Below are 22,293 nucleotides of genomic sequence, written 5' to 3' on the forward strand. Positions count from 1 at the left end.
GCGATTTTAATCAGTACTTTAGACACGTGTCTATTCTGTCATTTTCTGATATATTTTAGTCACAATTCAAGTTGATAAGTTCTGAAAAATTGGAGGAACTTTTCAGTGAATAATATAAAAAATGAATATATTAGATATGTGTATAGATTAGATCTAAAATATGACTTATTGTTGTAATGACATGGAAATATAGTTGTTCATCTCTGCAGTTAATTTGGCTTTTTTTTAATAAAGAAGTATTACTGAAATCATTCTACAATCTGCAATAATAATTTTGCTTTTTTTCGGGGGGGGGGGTTTCTGGATGTACAGTGGTCGCCCACAATGTACAAATAATTTCCATGGACATGAGCTGAAATGACAAACAGCACATTTTTAATGTTTATTATTAACTGAAACAAAATCAAATAATAACATAACAGTAATAACACTCGTTGGTTTACATAATCATTGTTTTAGCCACAGAGATTGCTATCACAGTGAATGAACTGTCGTCTGCCACGGGACATGGTCACAATCTACGTTAAGCTTCACGTCCTTTCACTGGAGTAGCATTCACTAGATGATATTTCTCATGTAAAAAAGAAAAAAAGAAAAGAAATCAGGAACAAAAAGTCAGAAAAACTTTCATCAATCGTGTCAGCGTTACTTTTCTTTGGCAAGGACAGCTTTGAAACATCTCGCAGGAGAAACACAAAACGGGTCTTTGACATTAGGAGGCGCACAATCCTCTAAAGTAGAAACTTTACATTTTTTGGAACAAGTTCAGCATTTTTGCATTTGTCCATTTAATCCCAGCTGTCTACAACAGGTGATGGTAAAGTCGCCCCCCTCTGAATTCCTGGGCTGGACCGAGATCTTCACAGTCGCACAATGACAATTGGAGGCTATCGTAGAAGCGGCACAGGCACTTAAAAGACATTGACACTGACATACAATCTGGTACAATAGTCATGCAGTGATACAATTTGGCCAACATGACCTGTGAGGTAATAATTAACATAGTGAAGAGCTGAATGAAGCATGGGCTATGTCAATCCAGCGGGTTTTTGCAGCAAAACAAATAAAAAAACAAAACAGACCCCAGTTTGAAAATGTTGAATACCCGTGCAACAGAAATAAAAGGGAACCAACTTTGACATCAGATTGTTTATGTACAGTCTTACAGAAATATACACATCTACCAATTAGTCATCTTTTCTACAGTGTCAGTTTGTCTTTAGCTATCGAGCTTGTCCACAGCTTTAGCGGGTGAAGGCAAAGCCATCCAGTTTGCATATACACTATCATTGGCATATCTTGTAAAGACTGGATTAGTGGCATCATGTCTGTTGAGCGGTACCGGGCTCTTCTCAGGCCAGTTCGGGTATGACATGCCTAAAAACGAAAACATATCATTTTTCTGCACTCAGTGAAAGGTAAACAGCGTGCAGACAGTAAGGCTTTCAAATCCAACTCCGCGGTGCCTGCAGCAAAAGTCGAGTCCAGGTTTAGCTCTCGGAGGCGTGACGGTGTGGCCATGTCTGCGGTATGCACGATAAATGAACGTGTGATTTCATTATTAAGGTGCTTTTTGGTCGGTCGTGGCACTAAATTTGGCTTTTCATCCATTTTTTTTTTTTTAACTGAAAGTTGAACAGAAGTAAATATAAAAACTACAACTGCAAAATGAATATTGTCTTCACAAATACTGTCACCTGGAAGTTGAACTCGAAAGCCTTACTGTTTCTCGTTTCAGCAAAGTGGAATCATAAAATAGGTTAATGGCTAATATACATCAGAAAGTCAGGAATTTTAAGACAATCTAGAATTCAAACCACAATGAGTGATTGATTCGGCGAGGACCTGTTTCAAATGTCACGCACTGTTTCCTCCAGTGCAAACAAATAATGGAACCATGAAAGGTGGGAGTGCGGTGGCGTGAAATGATGAGCTATTTACAAATGAAATGCTGATGAAGCATGAGTATGAGCAATGCCGTATAAATTAGAATGAAAGGTATATATTCAATATTTACAAATGTGTCATTTTTGGTCAGCATTCATGTACATTAGAAGCAGGTCCAAATAAAACAAAAAATAAAGGTCAAGACACAAGATCTTTTTTTTTTTCCACTGAGCCTCTCATTTACGATGAAATGGGAGATATGTCAGCATTAATCAGCAAAAGGCATGCCTAAGATCACAGTCACGCACACTGGACTACGGAAAAAAGCCAATCACAGCTTGCCAAAAAAGAGAGCTTGTGTTGTGTGTCCTGTTTCTAAAATCGAGTAAATGCATGGGAGATTCTACCATAGAGCTTGTTTTCAATCCATGTGGAGGGGAGGGTTCGAGGGAGAGGGGCGTTATTACAGTCCACTAGTGGTGTGTCCTCTTCAGAGAGGGCGTCGTCGTACAGCAGGGCGTCGGCCGGCGTGGACGCAGCCAGGTCGAGGTAATCCTGAGGAGAGCAGATGAGGGTGTGATTAGGCAGATTAGGCGGGAGAGGAGCAGCGGCAGGCTTAAGCCGCTCACGCTACAGGGTCATGCATCGATGTTTGTCCTGCAACTTTCTCCTCGGTGCATCCCGTGACTCGCCAACTGCTTCTATGAGATAACAGTAAACAAGAGTCAGCTGTATTCCGGGATGCCGGCATTCCCATCTCTGCGAATGCTCTATATTTATCCACACTTCAGCAGCAGGAGCCCGGCTGCTCTGCTCTGTGATTACACTGTCCAAGGCTGCAGTTTAGGGCCGCTCTTCAAACACTAATTATGGTATCTGCAGCGATCGGGAAGAGTGACAGCTCATGCTGTGCAGCGCGGCATGTCGTCCGGCAGAAATGATCAACTTTTCATTTAGAGCCGGCTGCAATATATGAGAGGAGCGGAAAGCAAAAACTGGAGCTTCTGACTGTCACATCTAAATGATGCATCGCCAGCGTTTTGTCAGAATACTGCCTGGGCTGCAGGGAAAGAGGATGAACGATAGTTTCCCCTGACTTCTGGCCAACAGGAGAAACATGAATAACTTCTTCTAATGTGATTTTATAGCTCCGACATACCCGACTTTTCACCATCATCTTTTCCAGTTCTTTGCTGATGTCTGAAAATGTTGGCCTCTTGTCTGATTCTTGTTTCCAGCATCGGAGCATGAGGTTGTACCTGCGGAGCAGAAACGTTCCCCGATGGGTGAAATGAGTAACATTCAATCCTCCCAGCAGAGTCGTTTACCACAAACCGACTGTCCCGGGGAGTGACGGCGCTCAGCGGAAACGAGGAGACGCTAGAGAGGACGTGATGAAGTAACAGAGCAGGGCTCACATTTCCTCGGAGCAGTTCTCCGGCCTCTCCATCCTGTAGCCCGTCTTGAGGAGGTTGAACAGGCGTTCGGGAGCGATACCCGGGTAGGGATTGCCTCCCAGTGTCACGATCTCCCACAAGAGCACGCCAAACGACCACCTGGGGAAGAGGGGGGGGGGCACACAGAAGCTCATGAGAACAGTTAAAGAACGCAATATGATCATATTTCAGCTGTAAGTTTTGGGAGTACAGGGATGCCGGGTTCTGGTCTGTCTCATTTTAAAACCGTTTTACTCACACATCACTTTGCGTTGTGTAAATATGATCAAACAAGGACTCAATCGCCATCCACTTCACAGGAATACGGCCCTGGTGGGTGAAGAGAGAGCTCGTTAAGTTTTTACATTTAATGTCTTTTAAACCCACTCAAGCTGGAGGCCTTTCCTTTACCTTGCTCCTCTTGACATACGAGTCCTCTTCATAAACATCTCTGGAAAGGCCAAAGTCAGAGATCTTCATTTTCCGCCCTTCGGCCACCAGAACGTTTCGCGCCGCGAGATCCCTGTGGACAAGCTGCGGATCCAACAGTCTCATTCGAAGGGCAAAGCGACACTGGTGCAACTAAATTCATTCATGAGTCGACCTTCTCTGCCGAGAGCGACCTCGAACTGGGTTAAATACCTTCATTTCTGCCAGGTACTGCATGCCTCTGGAGATCTGCCAGGCGAACGAGATCAGGTCTCCCATGGTGAGCGCCCTGTCGTCCGGGTTCTCCAGGTAGCTGGAGTTTCTGTTGGCGTCCCTGCCCATGTAGCTCGGGCCAACTTTCCGACTCTCGCGCAGGAAATTACGCAGCGAGCCGTACTTGGCGTACTCGACAATGAGATACAAAGGACCTATTCAGAAGAAACGCAGCACTTGAGGCCGGATGTGCAACACGCACATGCCTTGGCAGAGGAGGCTGAGGACACTGAGGCTCTCTTACCGTCCTGGCTGCACGCTCCATACATCTTTATGACGTGTGGGTGGTTGACTTGCTTGAGCAGAGTGAATTCTGACAGCAGGTCGCGCAGCTCGCTGTGCGAAGCGTTCTCTGTGAGGCAGGGGAAGAGGCGTTGGTAACGGCCAAAACATCTACGGTTTCAGACGTTCACTCCTCGTATATCACAGCTGCCTTCAATTCTCGCCTGGTGAGTTTTACCTTTAAGCATTTTCACAGCCACGGTGGTGTAACCAGCTTTTCCTTTCAGCCTGAAAGCTGTTGCCTTGACTACTTTCCCAAACTCCCCTTCTCCTAATGTCTTGCCAAGCACAAGGTTTTTACGAGGAAACTCCCACTTTGGATCCTCCTGTTGAAACAACACAGACACTTTAGTGGTTTTTAAACGACCCACAAGACGGCACCGAGGAGATAAAGGCCCGCTGAAAGACGCTTACAGGTATTTTAAAGGTGTCTGTCTCGATGGACTCCTGAGAGCCGCGCCGGACGTTGTTTGCGGGAAAGCTGATGGGATAGGCCTGAGCGGGCCGCCGGAAAGTCATCTCGGCCGACGCTATCGGGGGCTTGGGTGAGTTCTTGTGGTAGCGGTGGATGAAGTACGAGGACAGGAGGATGGAGACGATGAAGGACAGGAGCAGAGCTGTGGCGACGATGGTCTTACACATGTCGTCACACAACACCTCTGGAGGGAGAGAGAGAGCAAGGCGCAGGGAAAACGCAGGTTTTACTGTATGTGGCATGGAGTCGTTTTCATAAACTCTCTGAGAATCTGTTCCGGTAGAGATGGGAGCTTGTGACGTGAAGACGGAGGTCAGTTCCCACCACCCTGAATCCCACTGAGGGCTGCATCAGGAACGACATCCAGCGAACCGCTTGTGCCAAGTTAAACAAGCTGCTGGTGAAGAATCTGTGGGATCCCAGAACGGACAGGCGAAAAACAAGGCCTGATTCCACACATCAAATCCAGACAGAGATTTGGAATATAAATAACACTAATCTTCCTCAGACTGGACTAAAGGAACGTTTTGTCATAATCTATCATCTGTCCATAAGCAGCAGAACGGGCTTTGATAGATAAGATCACATAATTTGATATTTGGCTTCCCTCCATTGGATCTCTGTGTTTCAGTATTGATTTTGAGATTTTTACTGATCGTTTTTAAAGCATACTTTTAAAAGCGCATTTGGCCACATCGTGCCTTTCAGAACCGCTGAACTCTCGTGAGCCTCAGATCCTCATTCGGATCCTTCTGGCTGTTCAAAGTCAACGATAAAAACTAAAGGGAAGAAAGTCTTTACTTTGGAACAACTGCACTCCAAAAAAAAAAAAAAAACAAAAAAAAAAACATTTTACAGTGTTCTCCTTCCATTTTATGCGCTGCTTCATTCATCTCAGTGCTGCAGGGTGCTGGAGCCGATCCAAGCTCCCCGGTCCATCAGACAAGACAGATCGCCAGACACGCTCACACTGACAGGTAATTTATAGTCACCAGCTGTTCACAAACATGCTAATAGACTTTGAGAGGAAACAGACAAAAGATCAGACTTCAGAGTGTGGTATTCTTCCTAAGGCACAGGTGTAAACGTCTCCACCATCCTTTATTTAATTCATTTCAAAGACATTTCATTCATTCCAAACAAATTTGGGTTTATCATGACTATCATGATCTAACTTTATTTTTTTCATATATCCAAAGGTCGCTGCAGCTTATTTGACTCTGGTTATTTAAACTTTCATTCAGATGATTCTGGTTGGTTTACTTTTGGCTTGGCGTATATAAAAGCTGTCATCGTGACTGTGGTTTTTGCTGTCCGGTCACTCACCCTCCACGTCCTCTTTCTCACAGAAGCATTTGTCGGCGTAGCAGTAGCAGGTTCCATAGCAGGCCTTAATGCCATTCCCACTTAAGCCCCGTTCATGGCCTCCGATAACAGCTTCCCCTGCAGAGATAAAAGAAACATGAACAGCGTTACATAATGCACAAGGTGTAATGGGGCTGTTTTAGATGGAACACACTATGCAGTCCTGGTGATGATCGGGTTCTTCAGTTCAAGCTGTTCTGATACAAAACCGTTCCACGAGGAAGTGTTTGTTCTACAAATGTGTTTTCTTCTATTTTGTTTTGTTTTTTACTTCCTTCTACTGACACTTGACACTCAGCTTTTATCAACACATGTTGACACTTTGGAAATCGCATTAGTTTTATTGCCTGGGTTGGTTGGAAAGTTAAGCGATTCAATTTTATTGCTTTACTGAACAAAAGCCGAATGCTATGTTTGGACACAGCGCCGCACCTTCCCACATCAAATATTTCCAGGTTTCCGCCCTCCTCGATCACCGATGACTTGTTCGCACGTCATCAAACGCAACACACAATGGATATTTTGATAGCAAGGTATGCTTTGTGCATGGGTGAAATAAAAAATAAAAAAACAATAAAACATTAATAAATAACAATAAAAAAATTGGGAATTCTATGATTTGAACTCTCAGGTGTTGTTAAAGAGTATTTCAAAATCTGCTTCTGAGAAGTGTGAGGCTTTTTAAACGCAGTTCTAAAAATACAAAGAAATGCTATGACTATATAATAATAATTTAAATATTACACAATCTCTCCAAAACGCTGTTGTTGTCTTCACTCCGGTGCACCTGCTGGCTGTTAGCATGCTCGGTGTGGTTTCACCGTATGTGTTTGTGTGGCCCGGGGCAGTAACGACGCCGTCTACGCCTGGTATTCCATGCATGTGGGTGAGTTCTTTGGCATTTGAACTGCCTGATCCCACCAGGGGGAGCTGTGTCACTCTTCTGCACCCTGCTGATTCCCAAAGCCTGAAAGGTTTGGTTCTTTTCTGCTCTCTCATAACTTTCCTGCTGTCTGTAGGTTCATGTCTGTCTTGTCCACTGTATGAATATGTTTTTGGTGCATCAGACACTCTTCCCTCATTCATATATTCACAGACATAAAAAAAAAAAAAAGAAAGCAGTGATGATCATTTCTAATAATGCATACTGTAATTGTGAAGAGAGGTTTTCTTACTTGTGCAGTCCTGCGGGCATATCGACATGTCTTTGCTTTCCAGTGCATCACAAAAGCTGTCCGGACACGTCCGAAGATCAGGGGAGCACGTGGAATAATTCTCAGATATTCCTGGAATGAAAATAAAAACTTGAGACAAAACCAAATAACAGGCCAAACAACCAAATAACCGGGGACAAGATTACAAGTATATATCAAGAGAAAAACTTTCTTTTTAAAGTGTTTGGATAACACTGCATCACAGAGCTGGCTTGTGTTTAGCAATGACGGAGTTTTTGTTGCTTGTTTTTGACTAAATTGAGACCACATTTGCCCCGAGTCTTGTTTTTTCCTGTTGCAAAAAGGAACTTCAGTGAAAGGAACAAAAAAAAAATACACGTGCAGTATCTGGAGCTTTAATTTGTTCCATTATCCACACTGAAGGAAACGTGTTTCTAATTAGCTGTATTGGAATATACTCAAGTTTCGTCAGCTTTCAGCGGTGAGTACGAAGAAAAAAAAAAAAAAAGTGCTGTGAATTGATGCGCGGGGCTCGTACCTTTCTCTTTGCCTTGCCTCCACTGGCATCTCCCTGTGGTCGCCCCCAGGCCTCGGGCGGACTCGCAGTCTCCTCGCTGCCTGTTCTCCGCACAGGACAGGAACTGCACACGCTCCTGACCGCCTCTGTTTGCTGTGTGCATCAGAGCAGGGGGGCACAACATTAACCTTTAAAGAACATTTGGAGACGAGGTGAAACTGTTGAAGCGTCTTCACACGTGTCCTTTGAGAATTAGTTTGATAATGTAGCCGTAAGACCAACTCAAATCAGATTAAGGTGTTCTGAAATGTAACGCGGCCTTACCATCGCCGTCCAGCACGACGTGGATCAGAGTGCTGGCCTCCAGCTGCGTGTTCCCCTCCTGAGCCACCACGAGGTACTGCAGGTCCTGGCACTCCGGCTTACGCGTTGCCTCGGAGTCGTTCACGTACAGCAGCCCCCACATCCCGTCCGGGGCCTGCGTGACGCCGACGGCCGAATAGCAGGACTGCAGCTCGGCGGACACGTTCTTATCCGGCATCTCCAGTCGGTACGTGATGCTGAAGCCATCGAACTGCAGGCAGTTTTCCACACAGACTCTCCCAACCTGAGAGCAGAGGGAACCAGAGATTAAATTCACTTAAAAGTGGGAAAATCAAGGAGACAGATTCAACCGGTTAATGAATCGAGTGAACAATAGCGTCATGTTTTTTACATGCCAGCAGGTGGCAGCATCTCTGTTTGTGTTGGGAGACAGAAAAAACAGATATGTTGCAAAAACAGTATTATTACTGTATGTAAAAATGTATACTTGTGGTCTAACTGGAGCACAGAATCGCAACGAGCTGCTCTTGTTTCAGGAACTTCAGGACAAACTCTGCGCGCTGATCACAGCTACTCAGCTGTGTAACTTTACTCGACATAAGTGAATTTTCTCAAAACATCACAGTGGATCAAGTGTCCCCGGTTCATCCCTTTCCAGTCTGGAAATGTTCTTTCTGTCTTCCTGCCACAGTTCTGCAAAAAGACTTACGGACACACTTTTTCCACAAGCAGACGACTGCGGATTTTATCCCTTGTCACTTTCATTAGCCAGGAATTGGAAATTAATGAGTTTTGTTACTGAAACTAATGACCTGCCTCCAGGGGACAGTACTGATTAGAGGAGAAAGCCATTCTGGAACCAAATGTTGGACTTACAACCGCCCGTGGTGTTGTAATGAGGAAAAGATTACATGTTCTGCATGTGTTTGGCGTGTTCCCTGTACTTATGGTCTTTGTGGCTCAAAGTTTATGTAATGAATGAATACCGGGTTTTCAAAAAGGGGGTAGGGGGAAAACATGTCACTGTTTAAAACTCAACTCAATGGCTGATCAGCGGCATAGTTTGGAAACCAGCTGCAGAGACCCTGATATGGCACTGAGACTCAATACATATCCTAACTCCTCAATTAAATTGCATATAATGAGAGGAAACAAAGCTGTTTTTGAGAAGCTGTGCTACCTGTGCATACACAGCGGCTCTGCGTGCCACTGTGAACACTTGCGTGGTGTTGGGGAAGCCGATGTGGACCGGCAAAATGGTGACGTTGAAGTGCAGCAGCACCGTCCCCTCCAGACCGGGGTAGGTGGTGTCGTTGACCAGGTAGTCCAGAAACAGGGTGCGGTTCTCCGTGACGTTCAGGTTCTTCTTCAGGACAAGCTCTAAAACCAAGAAAAACATGTCAGGATCCAGTGTTTTTTGTATCTTTCTTAAAGAAAGCCTGTCCTCTTTGCCTCGGTTTACTCACTGTAGTCATAGACAGTTTCCCGAATGCCTCCGTGAGTTTTCTTTTCACTGAAGGTGTCTTTTACGTCAAAGGTTTCCTTTATCCACGGGTCGCTGTTGAGCAAAGTCCCCACATACTTGTTCTGACTCTCCACGGGAAAGATGGGCGTCAAATCTCTGTCGAAGACAAACAAGGCGCCAAAAGATCCCCCCTGAAAAAAAACAAAAAAAAAAACAAAAACAAAACAAAAACACAGAGTGAGACATCTGAAAGCAACACTGGGACTGAACCCGTCCGCCTCCCGGTGCTCGTCCACCTTCGTCCGATTGAAGCTGATGGTGACGTCCGCCGTGTCCGTCCCGTTCACGTACGGCGCGTTGTCGTCCTCGTCGTTGACGAAAACGTCCAGAGGCGTGCCCACCTTGGTGACGACCGCGTCCGTGCGGACGGTGCACACCAGCAGGAGGCGGTAGCACTCGTTCTCCTCGCGGTCCAGCGGCGCGGTCACCACCAGCTCCGTGCTGTTCTCGTTCACGGCGAAGGGCGCCGGGCCGTCTGCGAACCGGAGGAGGGAACAGCAGGTGAGCGTGCGTCCGGAGCAGCCATTACACAGATCTGAGGAGCGGATGGACGTCGTCTACACTGCAAAAATTCCAAATCTCAGCAAGTTTTTACAACTTGTTTTGAGTGAAAATGTCTCATTTTACTTGATTTAAGATACATTTACTTAAGTATTATATTTGATTGAGATAAAAAGGCTTGATTTAAGAGAAAATTCTCTGAAATCAAGAAAATGTTCACTGTTCTATTGGCAGATTTTTTTTTTTATACTAATTTCAAAGTAAAAATTTCTTAAAGCGACACTAAGGAACTTTCACTTTTCGTTGATTTTGGCGGCGCCAGCGGACAAAAGCGGTAGTGTTTTGCCTGACCGAATACTACAGTTCCCATGAGGCCTAGCGCGTGACGTCTTAAAATGCTGCTCCCGGTGGCGTGCTGTCGGACTGAACTCGCCTTCATTTGTTTCCAGTGGCTGTGTGAAGGACGGATAGCGACGAGGTAATGAATCTGATGGTGGCTAAACAATGTTATATCGTGATGTGACGCATGCCGTAAACCAGTCCTCACATTTGGAGTTTTTCAGTGTGCAGGGTTCCTACCACCCTCCTCACAGCTGCTTAGTCCAAGTGAAAGCAATACTGACGCCCTCAGCCCGTGACAGAGGGGTCATTCAACTAGTTGTAATTCGATGTATCATCACAAAAGATATTAAAATGTTTTATTAAGGTTGAAAAGTTCCTTAGTGTCGCTTTAATTTAAGAAAAAAAAAAATCTGCCAATAGAGCAAGTAAAAATTTTCTTGATTTCAGAGAATTTTCTCTGAAATCAAGCCTTTTTTATCTTGATCAAATATAATATTTAAGTAAATTTATCTTAAATCAAGTAAAATGAGACATTTTCGCTCAGAACAAGTTGAAAAAACTTGCTCAGATTTGGATTTTTTTTGCAGTGTAGAGACACACTTTGGTTGTCAGGGACGGTCGGATGATCCCCTCAAAGAACTAGAATCACATTGTGAGGAATGAGATCGATCTTCATTGTGTATATCTATTGGTACACCGAGCAGATTTGAACTTTTAACTGTTTTCGTCAAACATATTTATGTGTATTTCAGGGAAGTGTGTGTATCTGTGATTCACACACAAATCATACCCTGCTTCCTCCACCTGGAGCACTCTCCAAAGATCACTAGAATTACAAGAACTTAGCATGATTAATGACTTTAAAACCATAGTTCCAGGCTTTTTGTGTACCGCCATCATGTCTGTTTTAGTGGTCTTTCAGTGTGTGTTTTATTCTTGAGTGTATTATCATGATTTTTTTCCCCTCCTCAGTATCAGCGCTCTCCTTTTCTTTACACTCTCCCATCCCTCATCAGAATATCTAAACTGTGCGAGGAAGCAGATGGGGCGAACCTAACCTGATTCCACGCTGTAGGAAATGGTGTAGTTGGGGCAGACGTGGAGCCTGGTGAGCCGCCGGAGCTGCCGCAGGGCCCCGGGGAACCGGTTCTCCATGATGTGAGGGTTGGAGGTGTCCCTGTGGGGGAAGCACAGCTCCTTCATGTCTGTCTGGCCGCACCGGGGCATCGTGGCGTTGACGAAGTCCAGGACGATCCGAGCCGAGCTGCTCGGGCACTTCAGCTTCCTGGGGACGTTTGGTAAAACCATGGCGTGAAGGAACAGCTTCTTCACGGACCACGACTTCTGGTCTGATGAGACACAAAAAACACATTTTAATCTCAGACAGTGCCCTTTTTTTGATGACGCAGCACTTCTTCCACTGTATGCAATTACATTATCATGGTGGAGGCATAAACCAGAGCGCGGAGCCAAGGTATTTAGTATGCACGGAGCACAAACCGCAAGAAGCTAATTTACTGTCATGTGCAGAGGATACCTGGCACCGAGACGGCACTTTACGCCGCGATTAAAAAGGGGCCTGCGTCCAACTCACACAGCTGGGCGAAGTCGCTCTCCTCCAGGGTTTTGTTCAGGGACAGCACGCCGGTGCCGACGTCCAGCTGGAACCAGGAGCTGTAGGCCCTGAGGGAGCTGATGAAGCACAGGTAGAAGTGCGGCCGCTCCGAGTCGCCGTCCAGCATGGCGTGGACCTGGAGGATCGGCGAGCCGGCCGGCTGGCCCACGTACAGCGTCTCAATGTACTCATTCTGAGGAAAGTACAGTCCCGTCACTCCTGTGGAGAGAAAACCAGACGTGAAATAACCAGATGTTTGAGAAAAAAAAAAAAAAAAATCACATGGAATCTGGTTACTCTTCCTTTGAGAAAAACACTACAATAACCCCAAAATACGGCCAGCCGTTATTGCTGAGTTGATGTAATATCGTCGAGCAGGATAACAGCGGTTATCAGAGATCTCTTTCTGGATGTTTAACTGAGGCAACAATAGCTGCTCACAATGCCGTCTGGCCCCTGAATGGGAATTAACACATAGGTGGAATATGACAGCTCCAATTCCCCCCCCCCTCCTCCTCTGATACATCTTTCATCTTCTCCGTTAGCGGAAATTGAAAGGAGGACTCAAATGACACTTATGCAGCTCTCGTAATGAATTCCTCACATGGTCAATAACATGCGGTTTCCGATTCTCCTTGCGTTCACCTTGAGAAGTTTAATTACAAAGGATAACATGATATGAAGGAAAAATGAATCATTACCTGCCAGTGGTATGGAGAATGGCTCATGTGGTGTGTGTGTGCGTGTGTGTGTGAGGCTGGCCAATCCATAAAGTGTTGTTGCAGGATGTGTGTTTTACAGGAAAATGGAGACGTGAGTGTTCCTTCGGTAATTATATCCCTGTTATGCTCCTCTTTGACGACGGTAGGCGACCATTTAGGGAACGCACTAATGTCATTAGCAGACAGCAAAACTAGATTTTCTATTTCTGTTGGTGCAGTTGAGGCCTCGGCTCTGGTTTCAGACATTGATTTAATTTCGCCGGGCTCAGATGACAGGAGGCCGAGCTGATGGATAAAATGTGGCCGTCCTTCCTGAAGGATGGAGATACACTCCGCGAGGCTGCAGACCTTTTTATTAAACGTGTTCCAGGGACAAAAACAAACAGCAGGCCACTTGTTTGTTAATCCTGCCGGGACAGTGCGGGTCGGTGTCAGGGCTGCTTACATTTTAGAGATGATTTTCCATTTCCTAAATTACCTGTATTTCCTCCATTAAAACCAAATGGAAGCCATTCGTCCTGAAAAATCTGGTGAAGCTGTATTTGGCCAAGATGGATGCAACCGCAGTTTATATTTGCTGATAGTTTGGCAAAGCTCAAAGAGGAGAAAATTACAAATAAAATCAAGTAAAACTGAATAAGGTTTGATTCATTCTTTTAGACTCGAGGCAGTGTCGTTAGGTTCCTGTAGATATCTTCTGAGAGAATCTTTCATGTGGATCTCTAAATACATCAAATTAAATTAATTCCTTGCTGCAACAAATGCGGTAATTACCCACAATTAACAATTATCCGGGCTCTATTTGTGTTGTCTGACTGGCACAAGAGAGGATATCATTCAAAGTGAAACTGGAACAGCATCAAGCAACAAAAAAAAAATAAAAAACACGTTAATCTGAACAAAATGGAAAATATTGGGTTGTGGCATTACGCTCTGTTTATCGTGTTTGTTTAATCTGGTTTGAAGTTGTACTGAACCTGTGGCTGCTTAACGCTGCAGTCTGTGAAGCAGATGACGAAGCCACTCGAAACACTAAAATACTGAAATCAATAACATACCCATAATATTCATTACTGTTACACCTTGGATTTTATTTTACATTTACTTAAAGCAAAGTTGTTTTGATGTCATGAGAACAACTGGAGCATTTCATTCATCCATTCTATTGTTAAAAAAATGTAATATAACACAGCAGATGACAGCAGCGTTGAAAATAAGACTAGAGGGTCCAACGCGTTAACCAGCGGCAGCCAAACGCATTTATGAAGGCAGGACTTGGCGCTGAGCCACGACGGCTGGACCCCCCCCCCCCCCCCCCCCAATGCAACACAATTTGTTTTTATCATTCAAAATTCAATTTCTTTCCAGGACAGAAGCCAACAGAAAGCAAGCAGTTTATATCAAAACTAATTAATAGAATGGATCAAGCGGGCGTCTCGGAGCAAATGGCTTCTTTGGGTCTGCGGAGTCATGATGACGATTCTGCTAAATGATGCTCAAGAATGACAGGAATACAGACCATTAACATATCACTGCATCATATGAAGGGTGGTCTGTGAAAGTGAAAAGAGGAGCTCCATCTTCGTATTTGAACTGAAATGACACGCAGACGGACAACAAGCTGTTGTGGAGCAACGCCGGCTGGCCGAAGCCACGTCTGCGCAAACATCAGCGTCATGAGCAGACTCTTTATAGCCTTCAATAACCTGCAAACCTGACAGTGAGCACATACACACATGCAAACAATGTCATTTCTTCAAAGGCTGTACGTAATTTTGCAAACAGAGCCGGTGTTTGATCAGGAGGAATCCATGTTTACCACAGATAAGGTGTCCTGCTCGGTGGACAGCGAAGCTGAGTGCGGACAACACGAGAGGACGACTGCGGGCAAAGCCTCTCGTGCTTTGTCAGGTTGAAGTTCAAGGAGTTGAGTCTAGCTCCGTGTGTGTGTGTGTGTGTGTGTGTGTGTCTGTGTTTTATACACATCTCAACCGCAGAGGAACAAATAAGGACAAAAGCTCATCAGAAAATCTGAAGCCTCAGACCACGGCGTGTCTGGGACGGGACGGAGCTGATAGGGCGGGACGGGACGCCCTCCCCATCGTCCCAGACAAAGACAGGAACTCAATTAGCTCGATGCGTGCTCCGGCTGATAGATTTACCAGCCATGAGCTCATGAGCCGGAGCTACCCACAGGCCTGCTAATGCACATCTGTGCGGCCGCCTCGGAGAGACGAAACGCGCTCCTCCCGCCCAGACGCCCTCGCCGAGCATCCTCGCAGTGACCCAGCGACTCATTCCCGCCGCCGATCCGGTCGTCTGGCGGCGGGCGCTCGGCTCCCCGTGCCCTTTCTCTCCCAAGGTCAACGCGGTCTGCATCTGCCCCCGGTAACGACCCGCTGGAGAGGCAATGTATCTGGCAGCAGACGATCAATAAGCGCGCTAATCAACAGTGATGCTGATTGTTTTCTACTGATGAGACGGAAAGGGAGGCGAGCTGAGGGCTGCCCGCGCCCAGTCCTCTCCCCGAGAAACGCCGCGCCTACTGTACGGGTTTAATTTCACAGCCAGCTTCGCGATTTTAGTCCATCAATCTACACATTTTCAAATAATCCATCATCTGTTACAAAGTACAGCTGCAGCCGGCGGCATTACGGAGCAGCTCCAGCGCGGCGATATAAACACAATAAATATCATAATCACTCTCAAGCCTATTACGATTACTCTGCGTCCCAAGATGTAACAGCTATGGGAATGGTTCTCTCCAAAGATTCAATTAACTAAAAAGCTGCACATTCGAGTGTAATAACACTTATGAAAGCTGTTATTGATTATAACGTTTTCAAATATCTCCACCCTCCACCCTCACGCACAGCGGGATCACTGTATCTCACTGGATTCAGAAACGAGATTTTAATATATTCATAACTGCTGGAAACAAAGAAAAGTGTTTCATTTCCTGTCACAGTGACAGGCATCAACGTTCTCAGCGTAATACGACATGTGATCTCAGTTTGGGCGAGACAGTCGGGCCTCGGTTAGATTACCAAGTTTACCAAGATACATACCATAGCATAATAATCAATTACAGCATAATGTAATCCAAACAGCCCTCAGAGAATACAAGAGCTGAGATCCAATGAACCATGCTCATCAGTCATCAAGAAATCTAATAAAACATCTCCCCAGGGGTTAGCTGAAAGTACAAATTCAGTTTGAGGATTCCTCTGGGGATGACCGTGGCATCAGAAACCCAACACGTGGTGCATCATGGAGCTGCAGGCCGAGTCTGACGCACCGCTCATTGAACGGTTCTGATAAAAACTGTCTGTCGTCATCGCAGCGCTGGTAAAAAGCCATCAGACTCACTGACATGTGCAGAGGAGGAGGTGAAGGATGTGTCCGCCACCTGGAGGAACTCAGTCAGATCATCTGCATTTGTGTTGTTTTACGGACCACTAACAGTTTCACGCAGCTTAAACAGACTTAAACAACACAATGTTATGTTCTGTGATATTGTACCAATGCAAACAGCAGTTTCAGGATTTTATTCTTGCAATGTCCAACTTTTTCAAGAGACAATTAACAAATTACTGTAAAATCAATTCATCAATAATACCTGAAAGTGGCTGTAGATTGATTTGTAATAATGCTGCTAATGGCTGATCCATATGCAATGGAAGTATAACTGTTCTCATGCTAGTTGGATGTTTTTAATTCACAAATATCTGCTCAGTTACATGCAGAAACACAACTCTCACATATGTTTCTGCACCGCCTCTTTCCTCACTTTACAATTTATGATTGTCATGAAAATCAGCTCAAAAAAGTGTATTTTGCTCCATTAATTAAAAATTTTACCCTTCTATTATTTTTTCCTCATCAGGATTTCTTACCAAAAATGAAAAAAATTAAAAACAAATCAGGCAAATCAGAAAAGAAAATCTCCTTGACTCCCAGTTTATTTCTGCTGCTGCACAGTCCCAAAATCACTCCGATGTCCCCAAGTGGAGGAGGAGGAGGAGGAGGAGGAGGAGGAGGAGGAGGAGGCCCACACCAAGCCACCCAAACCCCTGGAGCAGCAGTATCTGACTGAACCACTCAACGTTGGGAAGGAAGACAGTAAAATACTTCCTCTTTGATTTAATCAAACTTTATTTAACATACCTAACACTCAGATTTTCATTGGATAATTTAGAGAAAGCTCAAAAATGACACATGACAGATCATGAAAAAGGAAAAAAAAAACACTCCTGCAGTGATCTGAGTGACTCATAAAAGTTTTTTCAATCATTTGAGAAACACAGTATATCACTTTGCTTACATTACAGCAGGACAGCAAAATATCATAAAACAAAGAATTTATATTAAGATGATGATCAAAGCCCAGCCTGGTGCTCAGGTAACTCAATCTAAGGATCAAAATCTTCATCGCCTGTGAAGATTTGTTCCCAAACAGCATCGCTAGCAACAGACTGATGCTGTGACATTTGCTGATTCGCTCTCAAAACAAGGCACCGAGGAGGCCGACGAGAAAGTCACTGCAGCTGTCCTGGAATCTGACCAAAGACAGCCAAACTTCATTGACACAAAAAGTGAGTGATCAAAGTCAATTTCGTGGTGGAGAACTTTTAGTGTGGTCTGAAAAAGTCAAAAGTAAAGCATAAGCTTCTCCTTGTGCATGTCAATGTTATCAGGATTACTACAGCTTTTTGTTTTTGTTTGTTTTTTTTGTTGCAGAAAAGTTAAAGATAAAATGTTTTGCATATAATACTCCACTTTCACTAGTTCCCTGCATTCACGTCGTACGATCAGGGAATAAGTGAAGGACTCAGTTTGATGGTGGAAGCTGAAGGGGTTGATCTTCCAGCATGCATGAGGCGTTGTTACTGTCAGGTGTTGAAAAGATATTTCCAAGATGAACACTGACTTCAGTGACGCACCGAAGTTGGATGAAGCCGTCTAAAAGACGGACGGATGGAGGAGGATGTGAGGGTGGGGCCGGCGGAGGAGGGGCGAAGCAGGGTGAGTAGTCATGGTGTTAAACAGAACTGTGAGCTTTTAATTTGAAGTGAATTGTTTGTTTGTTTTCTCTCATTGTAAATACAAGTGACAAATTAAACTTGCAAGAACTTGCATAAAACGGCGAACTCGCTCCAGTTCTTTCCTGCAGCGCCGCACGGAGCATGTGGAAGCCAGCGAGCTGCGCTTGCTCTTTGTTTTGCTCATTGTTGTAAACGATGGGTCAGACACAGCGTGCACTGCTAGGCGACTGGAAAATAACTTGTCAAGACCCATGTGAAACGAGAGGGCGAAATGCCCCGAGGGCCAAATTTCAATCAATGTCTCCTTGTCCTTTCACCACAGCAAATTAGATTCTAGCCATGCATGAGAGGGAAGTGTGACCCTGAACTGACTAGAGGATCATGCACAGAGCACTGACAGGTAGGAGCAGCGTCCATGCAACGGCGGAAGAAGGAGGAGGAACACGAGCAGAGCAGAACAGAACAGTCCAGCAGTGTCTAACGGTCCAATTCAATCAGAAAACATCACTTTGGAGAAGTTTCTGCGATTAAAAAAACTCCAGGAGTGAGAAGAGCTGGAACAGGAAAGTAAAAAAAACAAATGCTGAAAGTGCTGCATCATTTCTCTGAGTGAAGAGTTTTTAACGAAGGTCCCAACAGACAGCAGAGCATTTGTGGCGAACGGCGTGCTTACTGTCGCTCATTAGCGTCTTTGTTTGAAGGGTAGGATGGAAATGGCGAAGGGGAAGTGAGATCAGATAGCAGGGTGAGCAAATCGCACACAGTGACGCAGTTCAGGCCACAATAAAAATGAAAAGAGGAAAAAAAAAAGAGTAAGCAAGCACAAAAACCTCCATATATCTATATTATATTCATCCCTCTTCAACACAGTGAGGAACAGAAGTTCTGGCTGCTGGGATGGAAGTGAGGCCATTCTGTTGGATAAGAAAGATAAACTCTGTTTTCCAATTAAACTAAGAGAGACATGGTGACAGCGAGGGTGGAAAATTGACAAGATTTATAATGCTTCCATAGGCCACACACAACAGAAGCTGACTGAATTATATAATGCAATTGGGAGCTAAATCAAACAGCAGCACGCATCAAATGAGATTTATTGGCCTGGTCACTCTCAAAAGAAGGAGATGCTGATGAAAATGATCATTCTGGAGCAAAGAGGAGGAGGAGGAGGAGGAGGAAGACGACCCTGTGAGCTTCCTCTGGGCAGCCGGAGGTCATCACTGAGGTTTCAAAGGTCAGAGAGCGAGCCAGGGTCAACGATACAGTAGCAAGGTCACGGAGAGCGATAAACAGATCAATGATTTAACGTGAAAACATCTGCAGCTCTTCTCGTGGAAGTGATGGATTACAGGAATCAGCCGTGTTAAGAGGATTTGGTTCATTTCAATAAAGGCTCTCACCAGGGTTGACTGACAAAGAACTTACATGAACTTTGACCCTTAAACATCTGAGCCTTCAACATGTACAAAGCTGCCAAAGCCTGTCCAATCCTAAACCACGTTTCATTTACTGTAAATACATGCAATAAACCAAACGCCACTAATCAAAGTCCAAACCGCACAGGAATCTTCTCCTCTTTTCCTGATTGCTTGGAAATATTTACGTCCAACTCCAGAATCGCTGAGTGCATAAACACAGAGCTCTCAATTCATTCCAATTTATGCATTAAGTCTCTTCATTTGTGCCACTGATCTTCAGCTTTCAGTGGAGGGAAGTCACATTTAGAAAAGCTCCAACTGCCGGTTTTCAGCGTTTGACGAACCCTATACCACTAAACTACCCAGAAACCTCTGACTTGGACAAGTGATGCTTCAAAACATCTAACAAATAGTTAAAATCTGGCGTGGCCAGATCTGACACAAAATCAGCATCGTATATTCTCCTGCAATTTGAGCATCAACACGTCAACTGCGCAGAGAGCGATCATCCTCCAAAAGTAAAAAGCTCAACTTGAACCTGTGGAGTGAAATCGTTCAGAGGGAAGATATAATGCCGGCCCGGCAATCGGAGCGCTGTGTGCACTCGTACAACAGGCGATATTTTTCCTGAAGAAAACAAACAGTCCTCTGTTTGCCCAGAGACACGAGCAGCTGCTGCACACCTGCCCGCCGCTCGAGAGCTCGTCTCCTCCCCGGACAAGTGTTGGTCTTTTGTTGCAACAAACAGGCAGGTGACGGGTCCCGCTTTTCACGCAGGGTGTAGCTTTCAGCGGCCATTTAATTACCAGCGTGTCCCCGACACATGAAATCCAACAAGGCCCGACGATGCTCCCTTTCTGAACACCAGGAGAAAAGCCTGCTTCCCTGACACTGCATGCAGACAAAGGCAAAAGTGAAAATCATTTAGCCCAGTGGAAACTAAAGCGTCTGTCTGAGAGAAAAATGATCAGACATCATCGCATACAAATCTTGCACCCTACAAAAAATGAATTGTATTAATCATCTTAACAGCTCTGTAGGAAACTGCTCCCATGGGCGATTACGCACAGGCCCGGAGTTTACCGGCAGCCCTCACATTTGTGGCATTAAAACTGCAGTGACCCATTCGCATGAAAACCAACACCTTCTCCACATCTCGGCTCCACCGAAAGGTTGTGGCGATTCTCCTATTTTTACTCTCCGATCAAAGCGCAGACGCTGACCTCTGTTAAGACCAGTTATAAGTCCAAAAACAAATTCAGGAATTCCTCACGAGGGACTATATTTGTCCAACCATCACATTCGGCACACTGAGATCTGCACACTCCTGAGCCGTGACAGACACTTTAAATATAGACTACATGTGAGGACTGTGTTGGTACAGTTGGGCTCAGGGATTGTGCGTGGGATTATAATATTATGATATATGGCGGCTTTCGTTTGACTCTTGGTCCCAGTGTGTCATACCAGGCATAACAGGCAGCACACAATGCAAGTATCACTTTCTGCAGCATGCAACAGTGCCTGGCATTGTCTTCATGCCGCTTCAGATGCTTCTTGGAAAAGATAAAAGCCTCAAAAAACAGACTTAGCGGCAATTTCGGAGAGCAATTCCGCTTTTACACATGAGCGGCCATGTGTGTCCACTGCAATCCTGGAAAGCACTGGCTCGGGATGAGCAGCTCAGAAAACCCCCTTTTCTTCTGTTTCTCTTCATGATGATCAGTTTTACAGATATTTTGGTGAATTTGCGTAAACGATAAACATACTTGGAAATCACAGCTGTGCGCAAACTACAAATGATGTTATTTCTGATTGGACAGGGAGAGATGGTGTAAAAGTCAGAAACAAAACCTGCACTGAGATTAATAATTAAAAAAAACACACACACACACACACACAAAGCACATGCTATATAAAATATTATACTTGAGATGAACAGTTCAGAGTTGAGTTTTTACTTTCCACAGTCAGCTTGGATTTAATTTATTTAATTTCATGTATTTAGAGAGAGGCTTTAAGCAACATGCACGCTGTCTTTGCTGAGAAATTGATGCTGAATGCTGATCCTTACCTCCCAGCAGCAGCAGCAGCAGCAGAGCAGCGATGTTTCCCCGAGAGAAACTACAACTTGGCCCCATAATCTCGAACCATAGGTGAAAGTTTGTGAACGGGAATACAGATATAAAAAAAAAAAAAAGAAAAAAAAAAAGAAAAAAGAAAGTTCCACCAAAAATATTAAAAGTGTGAAAAAAAAAATCAGAGATTTATGCGGTGCGTAAAGCCAGCGCGCGCGCCCTGCGTGCGTCCTGCGTCCCGCGTGGTCCGGATGGAGTCCCGCTCAGTGTCCCGCAGACGCGCTGCCGCGTGCGGCTCCAGAGGCTGCTGCTGGGCGGACTGGCTGCGGCTCAGGGCGGGGGGGGGGGGGGGGGGGGGGAGGAGGAGGCTCTCTGCCCCGCCGCTTCCGCAGCAGCAGCATCTACAGGAAATTTAAGAGCAGGTCAGTCATCTCATTAACGCTCCGGGGAGAAAATATTAACTATTATCATTAGACGGCTAATGGGCCGCTTTAAAGGTGCAGACGCTTTTTTCTTTTTTTTCTTTCTGAAAGGGACACGTGCTCTTAATTAGATTGCCTAACAATTTAATTCCGAGATGGTCCAAATTCCCATTGCAGTAGATTTTCTTTAGGGTTTGTGAATGTTTATTGGCTTGTAGCAGCACGTGAATCATTGACTACATACTTTGAGACTCAGGAGAGAAAGAAGCCAAGACATTTGGACAGAAGATCCAAGCCTTTGTGCCACACTGCAGGTCATTTCCCCCTCTGTCGGGTGTGCTTTTTCTTTTTCTTTTTTTTTTTTTGTTTTTCTTCTGCGGGTGCAGCCTGTGATCTTTGGACTGATGCATGGCTGCAGCCTCCGCTCTGGACACCAGCTCTCAGATCAGTGTCTCTGCATGA

The 22,293-nt window shown here is 45.0% G+C and overlaps 1 protein-coding gene across 2 annotated transcripts; it reads right to left on the reverse strand.

Moving 5' to 3' along the window:
• Positions 1-386: 386 nt before the first annotated feature.
• Positions 387-21,525, reverse strand: ret (ret proto-oncogene receptor tyrosine kinase). Of its 2 annotated transcripts, XM_030106961.1 has the most exons (20): positions 21,406-21,525; positions 12,126-12,365; positions 11,590-11,880; positions 9,925-10,163; positions 9,630-9,819; positions 9,344-9,543; positions 8,164-8,446; positions 7,861-7,992; positions 7,323-7,433; positions 6,109-6,225; positions 4,722-4,966; positions 4,486-4,633; positions 4,270-4,377; positions 3,966-4,180; positions 3,735-3,857; positions 3,583-3,653; positions 3,306-3,443; positions 3,047-3,146; positions 2,295-2,442; positions 387-1,377 (listed from the first exon to the last, which is right to left on the reverse strand). In XM_030106961.1, the coding sequence occupies exons 1-20, from the start codon at positions 21,470-21,472 to the stop codon at positions 1,220-1,222; spliced, it is 3,324 nt and encodes a 1,107-aa protein (XP_029962821.1). In that variant the 5' UTR covers positions 21,473-21,525; the 3' UTR covers positions 387-1,219. The 2 variants fall into 2 exon arrangements, with proteins under 2 accessions (XP_029962821.1, XP_029962822.1); XM_030106962.1 differs by having other exon boundaries at positions 1,269-2,442.
• Between the last annotated feature and the right edge of the window lie 768 nt (positions 21,526-22,293).

Source organism: Salarias fasciatus, chromosome 13 (assembly GCF_902148845.1).
Source record: "Salarias fasciatus chromosome 13, fSalaFa1.1, whole genome shotgun sequence".
Lineage (NCBI taxonomy): Eukaryota > Metazoa > Chordata > Actinopteri > Blenniiformes > Blenniidae > Salarias > Salarias fasciatus.